Source organism: Poromitra crassiceps, assembly GCF_964638095.1.
Source record: "Poromitra crassiceps genome assembly, chromosome: 2".
In the NCBI taxonomy this organism is placed as follows: Eukaryota; Metazoa; Chordata; class Actinopteri; order Beryciformes; family Melamphaidae; genus Poromitra; species Poromitra crassiceps.
The window spans coordinates 18445783-18469443 of NC_139624.1; the positions used below are offsets into that span (position 1 = coordinate 18445783).

Here is a 23661-nt window from a genome sequence, read left to right on the forward strand (position 1 = left end):
CTTGATATCAAGATTACATAGTCACAATTGGTGATATTGTGTTATATCCCCAGACAGAGGGTAGCAAAACAGATACTATGTAGATGTATGAAAATGTCAGACAATGTCTATGGTCTACTATGCAACTTTTTTTAAGGCCCTTCACACATAAACAAACTTAATTATTTTTTCCATCTCAAAGTCATAAGTCTTGAAGAGTAGGACTAGATGGACAATGTGCTCTTTTAATTGTTGTTATTGCACCATAACTCAAAACACAGCCCGTTTTGCTCCAATGTTTATGGCTTTCAAGTACATCTAAAACTCAGTTTTAGATCTTAGAAAGTGATTTTTACTTATATAAAGAGAACAATCTAAAAGATTAAAATGTAAAAAAAGAAGAGAAAAATAAAGTCTGTTTGAAGGCCCATAAAAATATTGCATAGTATAACTTTAAGTCTGCTGCTACAAATATTCAAAGGTCCATGGAGATTTGACTGGTGATTCAACACAGTGGGTGAGAAAAAGTCTGCCCTAAAGCAGAAGGTAGAATGTTCCTTTCCTCAGAGCCACGCCCTCTTCTGTCTGCAGGTGACCACGCCCTCTTCTGTCTGCAGGTGACCACGCCCTCTTCTGTCTGCAGGTGAGTGCTGATGGAAGAAAGAGAGAAGGAAGGAAGGAGGACGGTCATTGATCTACTGTTTAAAGCAGTGCTTCCCAACCTTTTTTCAAATCAAGCAAAGTACCTGGGAGCCCCCGTCACATGATACAGTTACTGATTATTGTCTTGATTCATCGGTTTATTGTCCATAAAATGTCAGAAAATAGTGAAAAATAACATCTTCAAATGTCAAGCTTTGTCTAACAGTCCAAAACCCAAGACATTAAGTTCCACAAAGATATTCAGTTTATCATCATGTTGGACATAGAAAAGTAATAGATCATCACATGAGAAGCTGAAACCAGCTCATTATTATTATTATTATTATTATTATTATTATTATTATTATTATTATTATTATTATTATTATTATTATTATTATTATTATTATTATTATTTATTTATTTTTACATTTTTGCTTAAAAAGATGACTAAAACACTCATTCAATTATCAAAATAGTTGCTGCCTGGTTAATCTTATGCTGATCGACTAACCTTGCAGCTGTAGAAAGAGGACTTATTTGTTTTATTTGAATACTTTTAGAGGCTTGAGGAGGTAAAATACAGAAATCCACAAGAAATAAAGCAAAAATGACAGAAAAGTGAGTAATTTTGTTTGTATCCTATCATCTCGTGAGCCCTTTGATTCATCAAGTGACCCCTTGTGGGCGTTGGGAACCACTGCACTAAAGGTTTGATTGCAGCCAGAGTTCAAATCCACATGAGAAGGTAAAGCCTTGTACCAATTAATGTACCAATCAACCTGCAGCATGTAGAAGATACTGTGGCTCCATGAGATGTGTGATAGATTCTCTTGTTTACCTTGGTGTTTGGTTGTCACTTAGCATCTGAGGAAAGAGGGAGAAATTAGAAATGAGTGTCTCAAATACACACGCACGCGCACACACTCTCACTCTGTCACTCACTCTCTCTCACTCTGTCACATGCTCTCTTTCTCACTCACTCACAGTCTCTGCCACTCTCTCACTCACTCTCTCGGTCTCTGTCACTCTCTCTCACTCACTCACTCACTCACTCACAGTCTCTGTCACTCTCTCTCACTCACTCTCTCAGTCTCTGTCACTCTCTCACTCACTCACTCTCTCAGTCTCTGTCACTCTCTCTCACTCACTCACTCACTCACTCACAGTCTCTGTCACTCTCTCTCTCACACTCACTCACTCTCAGTCTCTGTCACTCTCTCTCTCTCACACTCACTCACTCTCAGTCTCTGTCACTCTCTCTCACTCACTCACTCACTCACAGTCTCTGTCACTCTCTCTCTCTCACACTCACTCACTCTCAGTCTCTGTCACTCTCTCTCACTCACTCACTCACTCACAGTCTCTGTCACTCTCTCTCTCTCACACTCACTCACTCACAGTCTCTGTCACTCTCTCTCTCTCACACTCACTCACTCTCAGTCTCTGTCACTCTCTCTCCAGTGAGTCTGACCTTTGACTGCTGAGCCGATCTGAATGGTAGGCACAGCGCTGAGATCTGTTGGTATACCCAAATACACACCTCCATCTGTTGGTATACCCAAATACACACCTCCATCGTCCCTGTGGACACACACACACACACACACACACACACACACACACACACACACACACACACACACAGCCTATATATAACTGAAAATATATGCAATAGAATAGGTAATTCGCACACACACACACAGACAAAATCGCAACTTACGTTTTCTTCTCATCTTCAGGCTCCTCTGTCCTATTGATAAGAGACAAAATCAGTAATACAATAATGCCCGATGATGATGATGATGTCATCAGTGATGATGTCATCAGTGTGAGGCTGTATAAGTGATGGGAGTATAAGTAGGTAGAATTGGAAGGAACCAGACGAAGACGATGGCTTCCGCCCCTGGGCTGTGCGGGTGACCTGACGGAGCCGGATTTTTTAATTAGGTGATTGCCCTAAATACGATGTCATAGAACAGGCGAGGCCGCGACACGCAGTGGTCATCAGTGATGTCATAAGAGCAAGTGAGCCCACACAGCGGGCGAGCTGCAGGCCGGGCGAGGCCGCGCAGCGGCTGAGCTGCGCATGCAAGCTGCAGGGCCAGCTCGGGGAGCTGCAGTCAAGATGCCTAGTACATACATACAAGATGCCTAGTACATACATACAAGATGCCTAGTACATACATACAAGATGCCTAGTACATACATACAAGATGCCTAGTACATACATACAAGATGCCTAGTACATACATACAAGATGCCTAGTACATACATACAAGATGCCTAGTACATACATACAAGATGCCTAGTACATACATACAAGATGCCTAGTACATACATACAAGATGCCTAGTACATACATACAAGATGCCTAGTACATACATACAAGATGCCTAGTACATACATACAAGATGCCTAGTACATACATACAAGATGCCTAGTACATACATACAAGATGCCTAGTACATACAGTACATACTTCCCTTTCCCCTTACTCACACTTCTTGTGAAGCTTCGGCTTGAGCTGTGGGGAAGCAGATTACAAAGCATCAGATTTAGCATCACTTTTTGTGGGCAGCTGTCATGTCAACACAGAGAGAATACGAGTGTGAATTAAAAAGCTTGTCTGTAAATCACTTGCACACACGCACACACACACACACACACGCACGCACGCGCCCACACACGCGCGCGCGCGCACACACACACACACACACACACGCACACACACACACGCACGCACGCGCCCACACACACGCGTGCACGCACACACACACACACATACACACACACACACACACACACACACACACACACACACACACACTCAGTCAGTCAGTCAGTCAGACAATCAGAACCTGAGAGACTCAGGGAGTGGGAAAGTGCTGAGCAGCAGGAAAGCTCTGAAACACAACACCTGTCATTTAGATGACTCAGCCTTTTACCATCAGCCTTTTTCCACTTGACCACACACATCTATGACAACACTTTACTATTCATATTGCAGTACAGTTAGCTTTATATGCACATGTTCAAATCAATGTATCAAATGTGACAACTTATAAGGATACAAAGGACATTTATCTAGGAGTGGGGGGAAATCCATACAGCATAGTATCGCAATATTTTATTATATAAATTGTCACGTGCATGTCCAAAAGGAATACAGTGAATCTGGCAATATCCAGAGAAAACATCACTTTCTCCCATTTTGATCTGACATTTGACAGGCTCACATATGAAAACATGGCCAGTATAAAAATGTCAAGATCAAAATGCTTTAACGTTAATACACTGGAAATTCATAAAACACACACACCTACACACAAACGCACACGCACCTACACACTTGCTCACTCTTACCTCCAGTTGTGTTAGCTGAGGAATTTCCACAGCCCATTTCACGTCAGCAGCGTCTTGGCGAGGCGACAGACAGAAGACAGAGGACAGACAGGACAGAAGACAGACCGAGGACAGACAGAACACAGAGGACACAGACAGACAATGGACAGAGGACACAGACGACAGACAGAACACAGAGGACACAGACAGATGACAGAGTTGGGCAAATTGAGAGTGGATGGAGAGAATAAAGAGGCTTGGGGAGGAAAGGCGCGGCCTTGTGGAGGAGTCTGTGGTCTCAGGTGTGCTGGGCTGAGGCTCCCTCTCCCTCTCCCTTAGAGAGTGAAGGAGGAAAGTTCTTAGGGAGGAGGGGGGAGGGCTAAGCAGAGGGGACGTGTTCCTGGGGAAAGAGAGGGAGGGAGAGCAAGACGATTACGATTTTTGTTTTTACGATTTCAGACGGCAGCCCGTCTTTATTGTCACACGAACACACTACAACACATGCATGCGGCCACTACACACACTCATGCTGACGGTGGCCGGTGAAATATGTCCTCTGCATTTGACCCATCCAGGCTTGTCCTTTCCTCCAGGGGGCAGGCCAGGAGCAGTGGTCGCTATTTCTTTCCAGCGCCCGGGGACCTTCATTGGACCATCATTGGACCAACTTCAGATGTTGTCGTCACTGGTCGGATGACGATCTTCTGCATGTTTTTAGTGGGGGGTTATGTACGGAGGAACCCTCTGGGGGGTACGGGGAGAACATGCAAACTCCACACAGAAAGGCCCTTTCGACGAGATAGCCCACCTGGGCAGTAGGCACTGAAGATATGGGGGGGGTCACAACTCGAGCGCCCACAACGTCCCAGGTGAGAATCGAACCCAGGACCTTCGAGCTGTGAGGCGACAGCGCTTACCACTGCACCACCGTACCCCGAGACAGAGAGAGGGAAGGAGAGAGAGAGAGATACTACTCACATTGTATGTGGTGATGTAGTACAGTCACCTGGTGTGTCCCTCCCCAAATATGACCATCAGTGAGCATTCTTAACTTATATAGTATAGGCTATTATGTCACCTATCTCCCATTCAGAATGTTTCAGAGAAGGGGTATGTCTAAAGACACCTCATTTGCAATAAAACTGTATGAGATATATCTCCATACAACCACTGGTTATGTATTGTTCAATAGCATCCTAGGCAGTTCAGTAACAGTGTATTTGACAGGAAAGTGTTTTTCTGAGATGAGAAAAAAGTAAAGGAGGCCTCTTTTTCTATCATTAAAATACAATTTCCACTTAAACTAAAGGTATGTTTACAGAACTAGATTTTATTTATTTATTCTTTAGGTAAATTGCATTCTAAGGCCTCCAAAATCATAGGATGTGACCTTCCCTCTCTGGACTCCATCTTCACCTCCCGTACAGTCACTTGTTCTGGCAAAATTGCCAAGGACCCCTCCCACCCAGCACGCCACCTATTTCAGCCCATGCCCTCAGGTAGCACAGCTCTTTTCACCCCAAAACCACCCGCTTCAAAGACAGCTTCTTCCCAACAGCCATACGAACCCTGAACTCTCTTGACCCCCTACTCCCTCTCCCCCCTCACATTAACTAAGCACCTGATCACTCTGTTTGACTTGTCTGTGTTGTATTTATTGTTGGGAAGGGGGGTAAATGTATATGTATAGTATACAGAATATACTGTACTGAAATCATACACTGGATCTGTAAGTGTGTGAGTGAAGCTATGGCCCTCTCTGTCATTGAGAAAATTCACTCAAGGACAAAGTATTTGGCAAGAATATCTAAGTTCCTGGACAAGACGACCATGAAGACTTTAGCTACGTCTTTAATTCAATGTCACTATGACTACACCACCTGTATATCCTGGTACAGTGGTATAACAAAGACATCTAAAGACAGGCTCCAAAAAGCCCAGAACAAACTAATGAGGGGTCATCCTTAAAGGAACACTCCGCCCATTTTCAACCAGCTTTGTATCATTAGAACACCAGTAGTATATCAGAAAACTGTAAACGGTTTTGAAGTCTGTCATTTAATTTGACAGTTATTGAGTGTTAAAGTGTGGACCAGTGACATCACTGGTCCACGCTAACTCAAATTAATAACTCATTAACTCAAATCAACTCTCAATAACTGTCAAACTATTCATCATTCATCTAGTTTGACAGTTATTGAGAGTTGATTTGAGTTAATGAGTTATTAATTTGAGTTAGTGTGGACCAGTGATGTCACTGGTCCACCCTTTAACACTCAATAACTGTCAAATTAAATGAGACTTCAAAACCGTTTACAGTTTTCTGATATACTACTGATGTTCTAATGATACAAAGCTGGTTGAAAATGGGCGGAGTGTTCCTTTAAGCTCAGCCCAAGGAGTGGAAGGAGAGAAAAAACTCTGACTAAGCTAGATTTGTGAGCCCTCCGGTGTTAATAGTTTTTGAACTTATGTTGGTTTATATCTCTTGTTCTTCTTCATGTCATCCCTTGGATTTTGTTATTCTTTATCCAAAATAAAATCAATCAAATAAATACCACCAACCTGGTTGTGTGGCAATAAAAGTATCTTGTATCTTGTATGCAGAAAAGCTCATGTAAGATAATGCTGCTTGAATGCACATAGTTTTAAAAGTTGTACATTCTGCAGAATTCAGTCATGAATAAAACTGAACATATAGTTGGCTTTATATACGTTTATTGAGTAAACAAAAAAAACAGTCTCAGTGTGCTGGTTTGGATGGACGATGGTTTCAGGATGCCGCTGCTATGGTGATGACCTCTGACTTTCCACTGCTCTGATCGACACAGGAGACGTGGAGAGAGCCGTCCCTGTAACACACACACACACACACACACACACACACACACACACACGGGAAAAGGGTTAACAAGATTGCCACTCTTTTGTAATGTTCCTTTCCAAGTAGGGGTGTCAAAAATAATCGATTATAAGATGCATCGCGATGCGGACGTGCACGATTCTGCATCGATTCACAAATGTCAAAAATCGATTTATTTTTTATAATCAAATAAAATCTAATGGAAGTACATGCAGTTGTTTATTTTAATTATGGATCATAATACAATGCAATTCCAAATGCACTTTTATTTTAAAAGTAGCCACACGGTGAGAAAAAAGAAAGTGAGAAAAAATAAATCATGTATTGCGGAAAAAAGTGATGCATCGATTTAAGATGCATCGAGATGCATCGATAATCGTAATCTAATCTAATCGTAGCCCTCTGAATCGTAATCGAATCGAATCGTGAGGCCAGTGAAGATTCACAGCCCTATTTCCAAGGACAAATTATTTCAAGATTTACACTTTGCAAGTCAAGAAAGTTGCAGGTTGTCATAAAACTGTTACACTATAAGTGATCAATCAGAAAGACTACGCATGGGCGCACGGGTAGTGCAGGGGTAGATTCCCTGCCTACCAACACAGGTTTGCGCCCCCGTGTTGCCTCCGGCTTGGTCGGGCGTCCATACAGGCCGTGTCTGCGGGTGAGAAGCCGGATTAGGGGTATGTGTCCTGGTCACCGCACTAGCTGGTCGGTCGGGGCGCCTGCTCAGGTCGGAAAGGAACTGGTGGGAATAGCGCGATCCTCCCACGTGCTACGTCCTGCCGGTGAAGCTCAACGCTGTCAGGTGAAAAGAAGCGGCTGGCTACTGCGCATGTGTCGGAGGAGGCATGGTGCTAGTCTACGACTCTCCCCAGATCGGCAGAGGGTGGAGTAGCGACCGGGGCAGCAGGGGGTAAATGACAAGTACAATTGGGGAGAAAAATGGTGGGGAAATCAGAAAGAATATATATACTATGCACAACCAGTCGCATAAGTGACGTGTCTCCCGCCGGGCCATGTTGGTGTGGCGTATATTGTGCGAGACGAGCGATGTAGTTGATTGAGTGGTTTCATACAAAACTAAAGGTTACGTTTTAGTAACTGCAGCTTTCTTGACATGCAAAGTTATCTTTTAAACTGAGGGAAAATCGCATGTGTACTTCGTGGCACAATTCAAACAGGATCAGAATAATGATTGTCTCTCGCCGTTCACCATATTTTTTCCGAGGCTGGTGCGTAGCTGAAGCAGGAAGTAGGCGGTGACTTTGGATCTCTAGACCCACTACAATAAACCAGACCACACCACTGAGTGCACGCCCACTCATTTCCAATGCACCTCAAGTCAGTTTGTTACAGTAGAGAGGAAGAACGTATATCAAGCTTGGCACAGCACTCCAGATGTATAAAAGTGGTATCATAGGTGCATTTTGAGACGACGCCAAGCACTTTTCTCTCTCTCTCTTTTATCCAAGTACTTTCAAGTCCTTGACGCCCCCCCCCCCCCTCCACCCCCCAAATAAATCCCAGTACTTTCCAGAGCCATGGTAACCCTGAGTTAAAGGAGAAACCAGTACTTTCCAGAGCCATGGTAACCCTGAGTTAAAGAAGAAACCAGTACTTTCCAGAGCCATGGTAACCCTGAGTTAAAGGAGAAACCAGTACTTTCCAGAGCCATGGTAACCCTGAGTTAAAGGAGAAACCAGTACTTTCCAGAGCCATGGTAACCCTGAGTTAAAGAAGAAACCAGTACTTTCCAGGGCCATGGTAACCCTGAGTTAAAGGAGAAACCAGTACTTTCCAGAGCCATGGTAACCCTGAGTTAAAGGAGAAACCAGTACTTTCCAGAGCCATGGTAACCCTGAGTTAAAGGAGAAACCAGTACTTTCCAGAGCCATGGTAACCCTGAGTTAAAGGAGAAACCAGTACTTTCCAGAGCCATGGTAACCCTGAGTTAAAGAAGAAACCAGTACTTTCCAGAGCCATGGTAACCCTGAGTTAAAGGAGAAACCAGTACTTTCCAGAGCCATGGTAACCCTGAGTTAAAGAAGAAACCAGTACTTTCCAGAGGCATGGTAACCCTGAGTTAAAGAAGAAACCAGTACTTTCCAGAGCCATGGTAACCCTGAGTTAAAGAAGAAACCAGTACTTTCCAGAGCCATGGTAACCCTGAGTTAAAGAAGAAACCAGTACTTTCCAGAGCCATGGTAACCCTGAGTTAAAGAAGAAACCAGTACTTTCCAGAGCCATGGTAACCCTGAGTTAAAGGAGAAACCAGAGAGGTCAAACATGCAGTGATCCAGGAAGCAGCAGTACCTCTTCATGGTCAGCACAGTGTCGATGTCATGGGTGTCGTCTTTGGGCTCCAGATCTCTGAGGACAATCTGTAGGTCACACACACACACACACACCTTAATTTCTACCAATTGTTCTACTCGAAAGCCCATATAAGTTCCATCATAATGTTCTAAGCCTTTATACCAGACCTGGGCAACTGGCGGCCCGTGTGTAAAAAAAAATATATATATATATATAACCCTAATATATATATATTAGAGGGAGAGCTTGGTGTCAGGGTTCCAGTACCTTGGCTAGTTTGTCGAGCTGCTCGGTGGTCGTTCTCTGGTAAATCTCCAGAGAAAGGGACGACAGCTGGCCCCGCCCACTCAGGATGTGATGCCTACGGGCAGGGAGGGGTGTGCCTGATGGGAGGAGCACATTGAACACCTCGGCTCCTGATTCGTCCACCTCCTGTGACGCACATAGCGTTGGGCAAAACAGAACAGATTCAAATGGAGATAAAAAAAAAAAATCAGTTATGTTTTCACACCCCTGAACAGTTAATTTCTGTCTGTGTGTTTTATGGTCCATTACATTTATATTGGGAACTAGGGATATCCCAGTTGAGAACCAAGTTCACCAGGTTCCATTAAAACAATTTGTAAACCAGCCAGGGTTAGCTCTAGCCAGGCTAGCCATCGTTAGCAATGACAGTTGATAACAATGCATTTAGCTGTATTTTACACATAAAAACTCTGTAGCAACATCCACAGATAGAAGTTAGACAGCACCGTGTGTATGACTGATTTAAAGAGACATAAATAAGACAGAAGTGCTAATAAACAGTATTTACTACAACTTTCACTACTGTTGAAGCGCAGAGCTGCCATATTGGATTTTGAGGTCGGGGCTGGTGAGGCTCCCCCAAGATCGGCGTAGGAAATTGGAGATCAGGTGACGTCACAGGGGTTCCTGACCTTTGAACTGTGAGATTCCTAGTTCCCAGTGCAAATGGAACGGGGCATTCAATTGACCAGTATACCTTCACCAGTATGTCGGAGGCAGAAGTGTCCACTGTGACCGACTCGTCCTCGGGGGCGGGGCTATCTCTGCCGACCAATAAGCCGGCTTGGAGTGCGGCGCCCACAGCAATGACCTCATCGGGAGGTGCCGAGTTGAGCAGCTCCACTTCGGGGAACATCTCGCGTATCATCTGCTGGAGACGAGGGATCCTGCCCGAGCCGCCGCAAAGAACAACCTAAACACACCGTGTAAATATCGATAGGGAAGCAGATCGAATCGGGAATCAAATCAGGAAATCAATCAGTGGTGATTCCCAGCCCTATTAATCATCATCAATCTCATTAAAATAACCAGAACCTGTGTGTGTGTCTCCGTCTCTCACACAGACAAACACAGAGACAGACAGACAGACAGACACACACCTTGTTGATGTCACTGGTGGAGAGTCCTGCCTCTTCCAGCAGGGTTTTGATTGGTTGGATGCTCTTGTTGAAGAGGGAGGAGCAGAGCAGCTCAAAGCGAGCTCTGTGGAAACAGGATTCACACTGATGTCAAGCTATTCACACACCTGGCCTTTTTGCACCATTTCTTGCAGTACAAATGAGTAAAAAAAATGAATTGTGTGTGTCTAAACCCTACACAAAGTACTCTGGTCTATGTGTGTCTAAACCCTACACAAAGTACTCTGGTCTATGTGTGTCTAAACCCTACACAAAGTACTCTGGTCTATGTGTGTCTAAACCCTACACAAAGTACTCTGGTCTATGTGTGTCTAAACCCTACACAAAGTACTCTGGTCTATGTGTGTCTAAACCCTACACAAAGTACTCTGGTCTATGTGTGTCTAAACCCTACACAAAGTACTCTGGTCTATGTGTGTCTAAACCCTACACAAAGTACTCTGGTCTATGTGTGTCTAAACCCTACACAAAGTACTCTGGTCTATGTGTGTCTAAACCCTACACAAAGTACTCTGGTCTATGTGTGTCTAAACCCTACACAAAGTACTCTGGACTTTACATGATGTTAAGTGGGAACTTCTTACTAAATCTGTAACACTCGGGCTCACAAGATTTAAGTTTTATGAATGTCATTATAAAAAAACGACATTGCTTCTTCCTCATTTGGAAAGTGTAGCTATTAAACTGTCTGCCTTTGTCTGTATCATACTGCCTGCTGTCGAAACAAGACACCTCTGGAGTGCTGTTCAACACTGCAAGAGTTTAGACTCTAAACTCTCTCTAGATTCAAGATTCAATACATTTATTGGCGTGTCAACATAGTTGATAGTTGAATTTGTCTTGGTTCACTCTCAGACAAAAAGACAAAGACAGTGCAGCAGCAGCACACCATATACAAACAATAAATATTAAACACAAGAAAAAAGAACCATTCAGGAACAGTATCCAGCAGCGTGGTATTCAGCAGAAGTGCATACAGTTTAAAGTGCTATAGGTCAAACATAATCAATGAATCAGTGCAAGTTCAGATGTCTAATAGCAAGGAGGTGGGTGCTATCTCTGAGATGTTTTGCTCTTGATGCTTCTGTATCTCCTGCCTGATGGGAAGAGATTGAAGAGGTGGTGTGCTGGATGAGAGTTGTCTGCTATGATTTTATTAGCCTTCCTCATTATTCTTATGGAAAAGAGTGATGTGAGTGAGGGGAGACTACAGCCGATGATTTTAGATGCTCAGCATACTACTCTTTCCAGCCGAGTCTTGTCCTGAGTGGTTGTGTGACCAAACCAGACAAGCATGGAGAAAGTAAGAACACTCAATAGCAGACCTGTAGAAGTGAGTCATTGCTGGCTTGACTAACCCTGAACTTTTTGAGCTGCCGCAGGAAAAGAGTCTCTGGTGGGATTTGCTGATGTTGAGACTGGTGTTGAGATCCCATGATAGGGATTCATGGATGGTGGTCCCGAGGAACCGGACGGAGGTGACCCTCTCTACCACTTCTCCATTGATGGAAAGAGCCCATCTGAATACTCTAAACTTTAGAGTATTCAGATGGGCTCAAATCATTTAGATTCATGCATGAGCCTTATTTTGATTTCTAAAAGTAATAAATGTGTCCACTTTCCAATTAACCGCGTGCAAGAGTTTCCCAGGAATCCAAGTTTCCCAGGAATCCAAATCAATCTATTTTGGCCTAAATGAAAACCACATGGCAGTATCAGACTCGATAACGAGGCAGCATGTGAAAGGCAGCTGTGTGTCAGGCAGACTGCTTGCTTACCTGGAGACGTTGCATTCAAAGTCCCTGCCATCATGCAGAGAGTCGACAAAGCAGTTGGCCGATCCCAGCGAGGACAGCGAGTGTTTGGCCATGTCCGCTCCGTTCATCAGCTTCAGCATGGCCCGCGCATTCCCGCTCACATCCTGCTTGAAGGACCTGCACAGAAACACAAACTACATGAGGGTGGCTGGGAAGAGTGACAGGCATGACATGACTTAAATAAAGTCCACACTGGTTTGGATAAGCTCCCATTCAGTTTATAGACGTTTTGATCTTACAATCTTCATTGTGATTGAGTTGTCCTGCACCTGACCCACAGAGTGGATGTGGATTTGCTCTGGCAAAACCTGGAAATGCTGACTTGTGTGTTTCAGACCCTCCGTCGTGCTGACGTAAGACGTTGGGTCTGACCACTTGACACTAATCTCTGCCAGGTAGGGCTGGTGGTGATATCAGACTACGGCTGCAACGATTATACATTTTGATGTACTATTATTGTCTGAGAAAAAAAACACGGTTATCACGGTTTCGCGATTATTATTATGGACGTACCGGTATATACTGTATATCTTGAAACTGATTCCCCGCAGCCATTTTGAGAAACAGATATTGTTATATTGATAACAAAATATATTGATACTTTGGTACTTACTCGATACTAAACATTTAAAACGGATACAATACTCATTTGCTACAGTATCAAGTTTATCGATACCAGCAGCGCTTCCTCTGCCTCCTCCACACAAACAGTAGAGCCAAATGAAATCCGCGTTCACAGAATCGCGGACGGAATCGCGGAATTGACCAATAAAAATGGAATCAACTGTAAAACGTGGAATACTGCAGAATTTGACATAATTGGGCTGAAATTCAACAAATCAACAGGCTAAACTGTAACAAGTTTACAAGTTATATCAGCAGTAACATGCCTATGGCAGCAGCCATCTTACTCTTCTTCTACTATTGTTTTTTCTTTACTTGAAGCACACAATGAGGTATACGCTGTATAGTTATCGAGGGCCAAGTATCGTGATCATATCGAGAGTTATTCCGCAATTCCCACCCCTATTGACCAGTAGTACGCAAGATTAGCTGCAGGCAGGCACGCGCGCGCGCGCGCGCGCACACACACACACACACACACACTTTGAAGGCTTTAAATTCAGATGAAGGGGACAGAGTTTAAATTCAGATGAAAGGGACAGTTTAAATTCAGATGAAGGGGACAGAGTTTAAATTCAGATGAAAGGGACAGAGTTTAAATTCAGATGAAAGGGACAGATTTTAAATTCAGATGAAAGGGACAGAGTTTAAATTCAGATGAAAGGGACAGAGTTTAAATTCAGATGAAAGGGACAGAGTTTAAATTCAGATGAAAGGGACAGAGTTTAAATTCAGATAAAAGGGACAGAGTTTAAATTCAGATGAAAGGGACAGAGTTTAAATTCAGATGAAAGGGACAGAGTTTAAATTCAGATGAAAGGGACAGAGTTTAAATTCAGATAAAGGGACAGAGTTTAAATTCAGATGATAAAGGGACAGAGTTTAAATTCAGATGAAAGTGACAGAGTTTAAATTCAGATCAAAGGGACAGAGTTTAAATTCAGACGAAAGGGACAGAGTTTAAATTCAGACAAAAGGGACAGAGTTTAAATTCAGATAAAGGGACAGAGTTTAAATTCAGATAAAGGGACAGAGTTTAAATTCAGATGATAAAGGGACAGAGTTTAAATTCAGATGAAAGGGACAGAGTTTAAATTCAGATGAAAGGGACAGAGTTTAAATTCAGATGAAAGGGACAGAGTTTAAATTCAGATGAAAGGGACAGAGTTTAAATTCAGATGAAAGGGACAGAGTTTAAATTCAGATGAAAGGGACAGAGTTTAAATTCAGATGAAAGGGACAGAGTTTAAATTCAGATAAAGGGACAGAGTTTAAATTCAGATGATAAAGGGACAGAGTTTAAATTCAGATGAAAGTGACAGAGTTTAAATTCAGATGAAAGGGACAGAGTTTAAATTCAGATGAAAGGGACAGATTTTAAATTCAGATGAAAGGGACAGAGTTTAAATTCAGATGAAAGGGACAGAGTTTAAATTCAGATGAAAGGGACAGAGTTTAAATTCAGATGAAAGGGACAGAGTTTAAATTCAGATGAAAGGGACAGAGTTTAAATTCAGATGAAAGGGACAGAGTTTAAATTCAGATGAAAGGGACAGAGTTTAAATTCAGATAAAGGGACAGAGTTTAAATTCAGATAAAGGGACAGAGTTTAAATTCAGATGATAAAGGGACAGAGTTTAAATTCAGATGAAAGGGACAGAGTTTAAATTCAGATAAAGGGACAGAGTTTAAATTCAGATGATAAAGGGACAGAGTTTAAATTCAGATGAAAGGGACAGAGTTTAAATTCAGATGAAAGGGACAGAGTTTAAATTCAGATGAAAGGGACAGAGTTTAAATTCAGATGAAAGGGAATGACTGGGGTGGGCGATATGACGATCTTAGATCGTTAACGATTAGAATGGTTCCACGATCTGCCTGTCCAGACAGATCATTAGAATCGCGCTACAGGCAGTGCACATTCTATCAGTTGCATTTCTATTAGGGATGGGCATTTCTAGCAAAAACACTATTCGAAATTCGCTGGCCAAATTCGAATTTAATTCGAAATTCGAAAATAAAAATAAAAATGTAAAAAAAATTAAAAATGTATTTTTTTTTTTTTTTTGTGTGAGTGAAATGTTGCATTGTCTCCCCTGATTCTAAGTCTACGGCTTTATTAATTAATATAAAAAGCTTCCGCTGTGGATTTTTAGCTCAAACAAGCATTGCACCACTGAAGTAAAGAACATGTTACATGACATTGACATTTTCGAAAATAAAAAACAGTTTTGACAATCATGAGTGGTTCATTAAATATTTAGTAGGCTCAGGTCTGAGTGCCAAAGTCACCCCCTCTCCCTCTTCATGGGATTTCATCCGCCATTCATTTTTCCATAAACCTTGCTTAAAATGCTTATAAAAATTGTTTTACTTGCTCAAACCAAGCGATTTGACTATACTTAGAATCAGGGGAGACAATGCAATATTTCACTCAAAAAATGGGCATTTCTAGCAAAAACACTATTCGAAATTCGCTGGCCAAATTCTAATTTAATTCGAAATTCGAAAATAAAAATAAAAATGTAAAAAAAATTAAAAATGAATTTTTTTTTTTTTTTTGTGTGAGTGAAATGTTGCATTGTCTCCCCTGATTCTAAGTCTACGGCTTTATTAATTAATATAAAAAGCTTCTGCTGTGGATTTTTAGCTCAAACAAGCATTGCACCACTGAATTAAAGAACATGTTACATGACATTGACATTTTCGAAAATAAAAAACAGTTTTGACAATCATGAGTGGTTCATTAAATATTTAGTAGGCTCAGGTCTGAGTGCCAAAGGGGTGCCAAAGTCACCCCCTCTCCCTCTTCATGGGATTTCATCCGCCATTCATTTTTCCATAAACCTTGCTTAAAATGCTTATAAAAATTGTTTTACTTGCTCAAACCAAGCGATTTGACTATACTACTATATACTATTATATATTCGAATTTCAATAATAAAAGTCGACCTTGATAATAACAACGATTATTCGAAAATTCGAAATTCGATGCCCATCCCTAATTTCTGTTTGAAAGATGACTCCCAGCGCCCCCCCCCCCCCCCCCCCCCCCCCCCACCGCTTCACAACACAGAGGAGGAGTTGGTTTCACTTGTGATGTGAACACACACACACACACACTAAGTAGCAGACTGGCATCTTTGAACAAGTTAAATAATAATAATAATTAGCCGCCGTCAGTTGCCTCCACAGTTCAGACTTAATTTTTCGGTCACGCTGCCTGCTTGATACTGTAGCTGACGAGAGAGGGACGTGTTGCTCGCTCGGTGATGCAGTTCCCTCGCTGTGGTCAGATTGAAACAGTCCAGTGATGGGAGTTGCAGACAGTAACGTTACCTTGACGAGCAGCGCCTTTGATGTTTGCTTCATTTGCGCGTGGCTCGTTAATGCCACCGCCTCTCTCATGTTGAAAATATTGAATGTTTTGCAGCAACACAACATGCATTTTGCTTGGTCGGGCTTGGTCTGTCTGTTGCAGTTGCCCATGACATGATGTAGGCATGACGCAGCCTATTTCTCCATTAACCAAGTGGCTAGTCTGCCTGCCTCCCTCACCGAGTTTGTAGAACTGTGTCAGGCCACCACCAAACGAGTTTTCAGCTAACGTTATTCAGCGCGTGCCTGCTTGTTAACGTTATTTCTTAGTGTTTCCCAAACTATGGGTCGGGACTCAGTTTGGGTTGTGGACCCGTGTAAAGTTATCAAACTTTACATGACTTTTCCCAAACTTTTTCTACAAGTTTTCCAGGGCCTGGGAATTGTATTTTAAATTGGACTTTTCCAGGTTTTTCATGACGGTACGAATCCTGAAATTAGTTTGGATGTACTTGTACTGTTCAGTTAAGTTGCAAAATAGTCTTAAAAACCAAGATGAAAAAGAATCGTGATAAAATCGTGGATCGTGATCCTGCCTGAAAAAAATCGTGATATGATATTTTTGCCATATCGCCCACCCCTAGGACAGAGTTTAAATTCAGATGAAGGGGACAGAGTTTAAATTCAGATGAAGGGGACAGAGTTTAAATTCAGATGAAGGGGACAGAGTTTAAATTCAGATGAAAGGGACAGAGTTTAAATTCAGATAAAGGGGACAGAGTTTAAATTCAGATGAAGGGGACAGAGTTTAAATTCAGATAAAGGGGACAGAGTTTAAATTCAGATAAAGGGGACAGAGTTTAAATTCAGATGAAGGGGACAGAGTTTAAATTCAGATGAAGGGGACAAGGTTTAAATTCAGATAAAGGGGACAGAGTTTAAATTCAGATAAAGGGGACAGAGTTTAAATTCAGATGAAGGGGGACCGAGTTTAAATTCAGATGAAGGGGACAGAGTTTAAATTCAGATGAAGGGGACAGAGTTTAAATTCAGATAAAGGGGACAGAGTTTAAATTCAGATAAAGGGGACAGAGTTTAAATTCAGATAAAGGGGACAGAGTTTAAATTCAGATGAAGGGGGACCGAGTTTAAATTCAGATAAAGGGGACAGAGTTTAAATTCAGATGAAGGGGACAGAGTTTAAATTCAGATAAAGGGGACAGAGTTTAAATTCAGATGAAGGGGACAGAGTTTAAATTCAGATGAAGGGGACAGAGTTTAAATTCAGATGAAGGGGGACAGAGTAGTTACCTCTTGAACTCTGTGGCGAGGTGCTGGGCCAGTGCCTGGGTGAAGCTCTCTCCTCCGATGCTGTGGTCGGTGTGGGTGCTGAGGACCCGGAACATTCCCCCGTTCACCTGCAGCACCGTCACGCTCAGGGATGTCCCACCCAGCTTATACACCAGGACATGGCTGTCAACACAGAGACTCAGCTTATACACCAGGACATGGCTGTCAACACAGAAACTCAGCTTATACACCAGGACATGGCTGTCAACACAGAGACTCCACTGAAGGCTCACTGCTCCTCCCACAGGACTGTGCCTCCTCACTAAAACACTGAAGGCACACTGCTCCTCCCACAGGACTGTACCTCCTCACTAAAACACTGAAGGCACACTGCTCCTCCCACAGGACTGTACCTCCTCACTAAAACACTGAAGGCACACTGCTCCTCCCACAGGACTGTACCTCCTCACTAAAACACTGAAGGCACACTGCTCCTCCCACAGGACTGTGCCTCCTCACTAAAACACTGAAGGCACACTGCTCCTCCCACAGGACTGTGCCTCCTCACTAAAACACTGAAGGCAGACTGCTCCTCCCACAGGACTGTACCTCCTCACTAAAACACTGAAGGCACACTGCTCCCCCCACAGGACTGTACCTCCTCACTAAAACACTTGAAGGCACACTGCTCCCCCCACAGGACTGAAGAGGGACTGTACCTCTTGCCGGAGGGACAATCCTGTCCGATGTCATAGGCCAACAGAGCTGCAGCCGGCTCATGGATCAGCCTCAGCACATGGAACCCGGCGGCCTCGGCTGCCTCCCTGCAGAACATAAAAGTCAAGGGATTTTCCATTAAAATTGTGAAAATGTGACTTTATTGCTTGCGTCAAATACAGGCCACCATAAGCTGCGGCAGATAAGGTGGCTGTAGCGTGGCCTACCTCAGAGCACTCTTCTGAGCATGTGCAAACTCAAAGGGAACGGTGATGACGGCTTCAGTGACGTCAGAGCCCAGCGCTGACTGAGCCGTTTCTACGGGAAGAAACGTCTTCAATCAACTCATTGTTTGTTGTGTGTGTGTGTGTGTGGGGGCACGTTTTCGGCAGGCTACCTTTAATCTTGAGGAAGACGAGCTTTGCGACATCTTCAGGAGCGACGTACTTGGTGTATTCCCCGGCTGTGATCTCATAATGAGGCTTGTCTCCTCTGTTGGCCACCTGAATAAACACAGCACTCACCGCTTATATACTGTATAGCCTGTTCAAGACAGCTCAGAAGAACTTGTGGGGAAAAACAAGCTCCGACTTGTAAAAACATTAATTGAACGGGTTGTCGAGGTCGGAAATTCGGGGCTCATTTCAGATCTCCGGTTTGTCCAAGTTGACGTCATCAAAGTGTTTGTTGACCTAATTTGAGGTGTAATTATGCAATATGTGTTTATATTGTTTATATTTCAGTCTGATTACAGCTATATGTTGAATTCAACAGATAGTTTACGAGAAAGACAAGCAAGCAGGCAAAAAGTCCAGTGCGGTGGATTTACAGCCAAAAAGACAGCAGTATTCATTGTAAACATTAATACAATGTTGAAATACAGCACATTTGCAAGCACAATGACAACAGCTAATGCAGGAGGTTTGGTTGGTTGATTAACTTGTTGAGTAGGCCTAAAGACAGGTGTAAAACCCACATTTTGTCATTTCCATTTTGTATGTCAAAGGCTCTTTTTAATATAACGATTAATCCATGAACTGATCGTTAACATGACCAATTAATCGATTAAGGAAATTGATTGACAGTTGCATCCCTATGACAAGCCAAGAACTACCGCTATGTTTCATAAGCAACTGGCAGGTTTGGGCCTCATCAACACGATACTCACTGGACATTTACTCTCTGCTTTGTGAGTCTGTGTCTCTGGATCCTCAAAGCTGAGAGAGAGAGAGAGAGAGCGAGAGAGAGCGAGAGAGAGAGAGAGAGAGAGAGCGAGAGAGAGAGAGAGAGCGAGAGAGAGAGAGAGAGAGAGAGAGAGAGAGAGAGAGAGAGAGAGAGAGAGAGCCCAATAAATACATACAGAAAGAGAGAAATTCAATAAAAAGACAGATAAAATGTACCGTAAATTCCGGACTATAAGCCGTGGCTTTTTTCCCGTTTTTTGGCCTTTTTTGGCCCCTGCGGCTTATATAACGGTGCGGCTTATCTATGGATTTTTTCAGCAAACGGCCACTCGGGAACCTCCAAAATCTATGGATGTTGGTATGAGGCAGAACGAGAGCAAGACAGACATTACGAGAGCGAGACCCTGATTGGATGATGTTGCAAAAAATGTGCCTCGCGACCTGATTGGAGCACTGTGCCACTACTCTCTCTCAGCCACTACAGTAAAACACCCTCCCTCCTCCCTCGCTCCGGGGGGAAAAAGGCAGCGATTGAGCCTGAAAGACAGTCTGAATGAAATTGAATGTAACATTCCCAATTCTATGTATTACATTCTAAAAAACTAATGGCAACATTTTGGAAGGCTAAGCCACACAACTAGCTCGTTGTAATCTAACATCATGCTTCAAAAGATGGAGAACTGGCTGTGTTACGACGATGGCGGCAAGAAGAAGAAGGAAAGAAGGAAATCGAGCAGCAGCACGTAACCTTGGCATCAGGGTGTTGACACAGAGAGCAGACGGCCGAGGTGCCGTTCAGATCCGACTGAAGGCTCAAGTTTGCCAGTGGATCCTGACAGCGTGGAGGAGTGTCAAAACATCCACGATCACCAACGGGTTCCGAAAGGCTGGACTGCTGCGTGATGAAGAGGAGGACGCCGCCACAGCTGAGGGCCTTCAGAGGCTGTTCGATTCCGACAGTGACGAAGAGGAGTTCGTTGGTTTTGAGAGCGACAACGAAGGAGAGAGGAGAGTGGCTGACGAAGCCACCCTGAGCCTGTTCGTTTCCGACACTGAAGATGAGGACTTTGGTGGTTTTAGTACGCAGCAAGAAGACGAAGATGAGGATTAATGACTTGACTTTTCTGGTTACAGCCGTGTACTGCACCTTAGCCTAAAAGATGAAGACGAGGATTAATGACTTTTCTGGTAGGCTGATTACCGTATATTTTAAGCAGCCGTGTTACTGCAACTTTAGGCTTACGCGCTTACTGTCGTGTTACAGGCACTTTATTTTGCACTTTAAAAAAAACACATTTAATTTAGCCATTGATATTGCCTCGTCAAGCGCTGTAGGCTTTGTTTTTTGTTATGGTACTACTGTAGGCTATAATGTAGATCAGTGGTTTTCAACCTTTTTCATGCCAAGGACCCCTAAATTTACACAGCACAGTACATGTTCTGTAGCTACTATTGCACTAAATGGTAACACTTGAATACGTTATGCAAATATGCAACTTGTTTTGTTGAAATGTTAATAAATGGGAGCTTCCCCAAACAGCCATCTCTTTCCCGACAATCCCCTCTGTGCACGAAACCTTACATATGGTAATTAAACATCAAAACACCCGCGGCTTATAGTCCGGTGCGGCTTATATATGTAAAAAACAGTCAACTTTGCAGGTGCGGCTTATACACCGGTGCGCCTTATAGTCCGGAATTTACGGTAAGTTGTGAAAATGTTGAGTACATGTGTCAGCTCAGTATGAGATAGCTCACCTTCTCCCCAGCACTTGTTTCACTTTGACCACAGTGTTGGCAGCATTGCGGGCGCGGCCTTGCTTCGCTGCGATACCTATGATCTGCAGGGCATGAGATGAAGAGCAGTCAGCAATAAGGCTGCTTGATTATGGCAAAAATCATAATCACGGTTATTTTTGACATGATGACATCATGATTATTTAATGCGATTACTCATTGATTTTGGCAACATCATGCATGTATTGAACTTGAAAATAAATTGTCTTTTTAATACTGGATTTCTTCCAACTTAATTGAATTGAAAAATAAAGAAATGAATAACAGATTACTACAGTATTAATGTGCAAATTACAAGATATTGCTATGTGCAATTACATGTAGAAAAAAGCACATTGATGATGGGGGGGGGGGGGGGGGTCTTCCTAATAAGGTTTTTCTTTTCTTGGGGAGTTTTTCCCATGTGCATTTAGGGCCAGGTAGTTTAGGCTGTGTAGATAGTAAATCTGCTCTTGCCTAACCGTGTTTTTCGTTAAGCTTGTCCTATAGAAATTTGTTCAATTTTGTTCATTGATTGTGTTCAGTTAAATTTAGCTAGACGCATTCGCTGTGAAGTCCTCTGAGGCATGCTTGTAAGTTGTGATAAAGGGCTATATAAACAAACTTGAACAAGAGTGGTGTGTATGGTACCTGCTCGGTGTCTCTGTAGGCCACCACGACTGGAGTCACTCTGTCTCCGGCATCATTAGCCACCACATCAGCCCGACCATCCTGGACAAACGACACACACATTATTATTTACAGCTACACTATAGTCTTAGGATTTAAACACACATTATTATTATTTACAGCTACACTATAGTCTTAGGATCTGAACATCTGAAATGGCCAGAAAGTTTATGCAGCAGGCATGTCCAAAGTCCGCCCGGGGGCCAATAGACCCTTTTCACGGGGGTCGTTTTGGGGCGAGAAGGCAGGGAAAACACAGGTGCAAGCAAAACACTAAGGAGGATTTTTGTATAACCCATATGATGCGAGAAACATTTCACGGCATCTAATGTGGCCCCCATTCAAAAAGGTTTGGACACCCCTGAGCTAGACCTTTACTACTTATGGGAAATCAGATCCTTGAATACTTTTCGAGGCAAGAAAGTTGCAGCCAATACTGTTGGGTCACCTTTTCTTCAGTGAGTAATAATGTTTCTGTATATTGTATGCATGAGATCTGAAGTCAAAATGTTTTTCTATTAGCCATTTTGATCCCCATACTGATACTGCATAGTGCAGCAGCTTATGTGCCATTTGACCCAAGACTATAGTAGCATCAACGCTCGACTCATCAGTCATTCTTCGACTGATCGAGTCTCGCGTTGAGGCCAAGTAAGTGCAGCAGCTTTCTACACCCAGCAGCACTCCAAACATGTGTTTGAGCAGCAGCTGATTTGGGGTTGGGTCAGTCAGCGTCTGAATGAAAAGCTGTATACTAGAGTTCAGCTTTTCACACGGTCTGTATTGGGCCTCCACCGAGAATGACTGAGAACCGCTTCTTCAAACACTGTTCAGTCCAAAAGCTAAGTACGTTACACTGAAGCTAACAGTCTGCTAGGAGATGCTAGCTAGTCTCAGCTGCCAGCCTGCCACTGCTGTCCTCCTAGCCGGGTGTTGTTTCTCCCTGTTGGGATGAGGGTTTAGATTTGTTATCAAACTAACCTGTGTCTGTCGTATTGAAAGTTAAACTACCTCTATAACGTTGCTTACCTTAAATATCGCCACACAGGCGCATGTGTAGCCGAAGTGAACTCCTATAGCAGCCATGTTGAAGAAGGACTGATGTGCTCTGTGCTCTGCTCTCTGGACTGGAGCGAGACCGAGACGCGTGGCGCGTGCACGCTTCTTTGGAACTTCTTCTTTGCGTTTTTCTTTTTTTTGCAGATTGCAATCCACCTATTAATGTGCATACCGCCACCTACTGTACCGGAGTACGCAGAACAGGATCACATTTTCTTACATCAGTCTATGAAAGAAATTAAATAAAAGAAAGAGAGAGAGAAAAAAGTAATTATATTAAACAACCCTGTAACTTTTAAGAATTAAATCACCCCTCTCTGTGTAATCCACACCTTATATCCTTTTGTTCCCAATATCCTTTTCAAATCCCATCCTCGTCCAGCCTCTCTCACCGTTTGTTGCAAGCTTACCCTTTCTTCATTATATTTATCACAGTGCATTAATACGTGTTCAGTATTTTCAGCAGTATTACAGTGTGCACAGTCTTGCAAATGTACTTTTCCCGAAAGGAATAAAGTGTTATTTAAACCAGTATGATCAAACCTTAAACTAAAACTACCACTAAACTAAACTACCACTGGCAATCACAAGTC

General features: G+C 43.0%; 1 protein-coding gene and 1 long non-coding RNA gene across 2 annotated transcripts; both read right to left on the reverse strand.

Annotated features, from left to right (window-relative positions):
* Positions 1–401: 401 nt before the first annotated feature.
* On the reverse strand, positions 402–2188 carry LOC310794881. The gene is made up of 3 exons (XR_014553592.1): positions 2096–2188; positions 1463–1488; positions 402–629 (listed from the first exon to the last, which is right to left on the reverse strand). It is a non-coding gene; the product is annotated as an uncharacterized lncRNA (long non-coding RNA).
* Positions 2189–6675: 4487 nt separating this feature from the next.
* hspa14 (heat shock protein 14) lies at positions 6676–23138 on the reverse strand. Its single transcript, XM_083632111.1, has 14 exons — positions 23039–23138; positions 21971–22051; positions 21302–21384; positions 19528–19576; positions 18757–18862; positions 18587–18677; positions 18362–18466; positions 17664–17825; positions 12372–12527; positions 10555–10657; positions 10152–10367; positions 9416–9580; positions 9146–9213; positions 6676–6818 (listed from the first exon to the last, which is right to left on the reverse strand). Exons 1-14 carry the CDS (start codon positions 23093–23095, stop codon positions 6740–6742), a joined length of 1521 nt encoding a protein of 506 aa, XP_083488237.1. The 5' UTR covers positions 23096–23138; the 3' UTR covers positions 6676–6739.
* Positions 23139–23661: the final 523 nt, after the last annotated feature.

Coding starts and splice junctions, on each gene's coding strand:
- hspa14 (XM_083632111.1), bottom strand. CDS start 23,095: ATGGCTGCTATAGGAGTTCACTTCGGCTACACATGCGCCTGTGTGGCG. Junction 17,826..18,361: donor GATTGTCCCTCCGGCAAGAG/GTACAGTCCCTC, acceptor CTGTGTTGACAG/CCATGTCCTGGTGTATAAGC. Junction 12,528..17,663: donor CTCGCCACAGAGTTCAAGAG/GTAACTACTCTG, acceptor GTTTCTGTGCAG/GTCCTTCAAGCAGGATGTGA.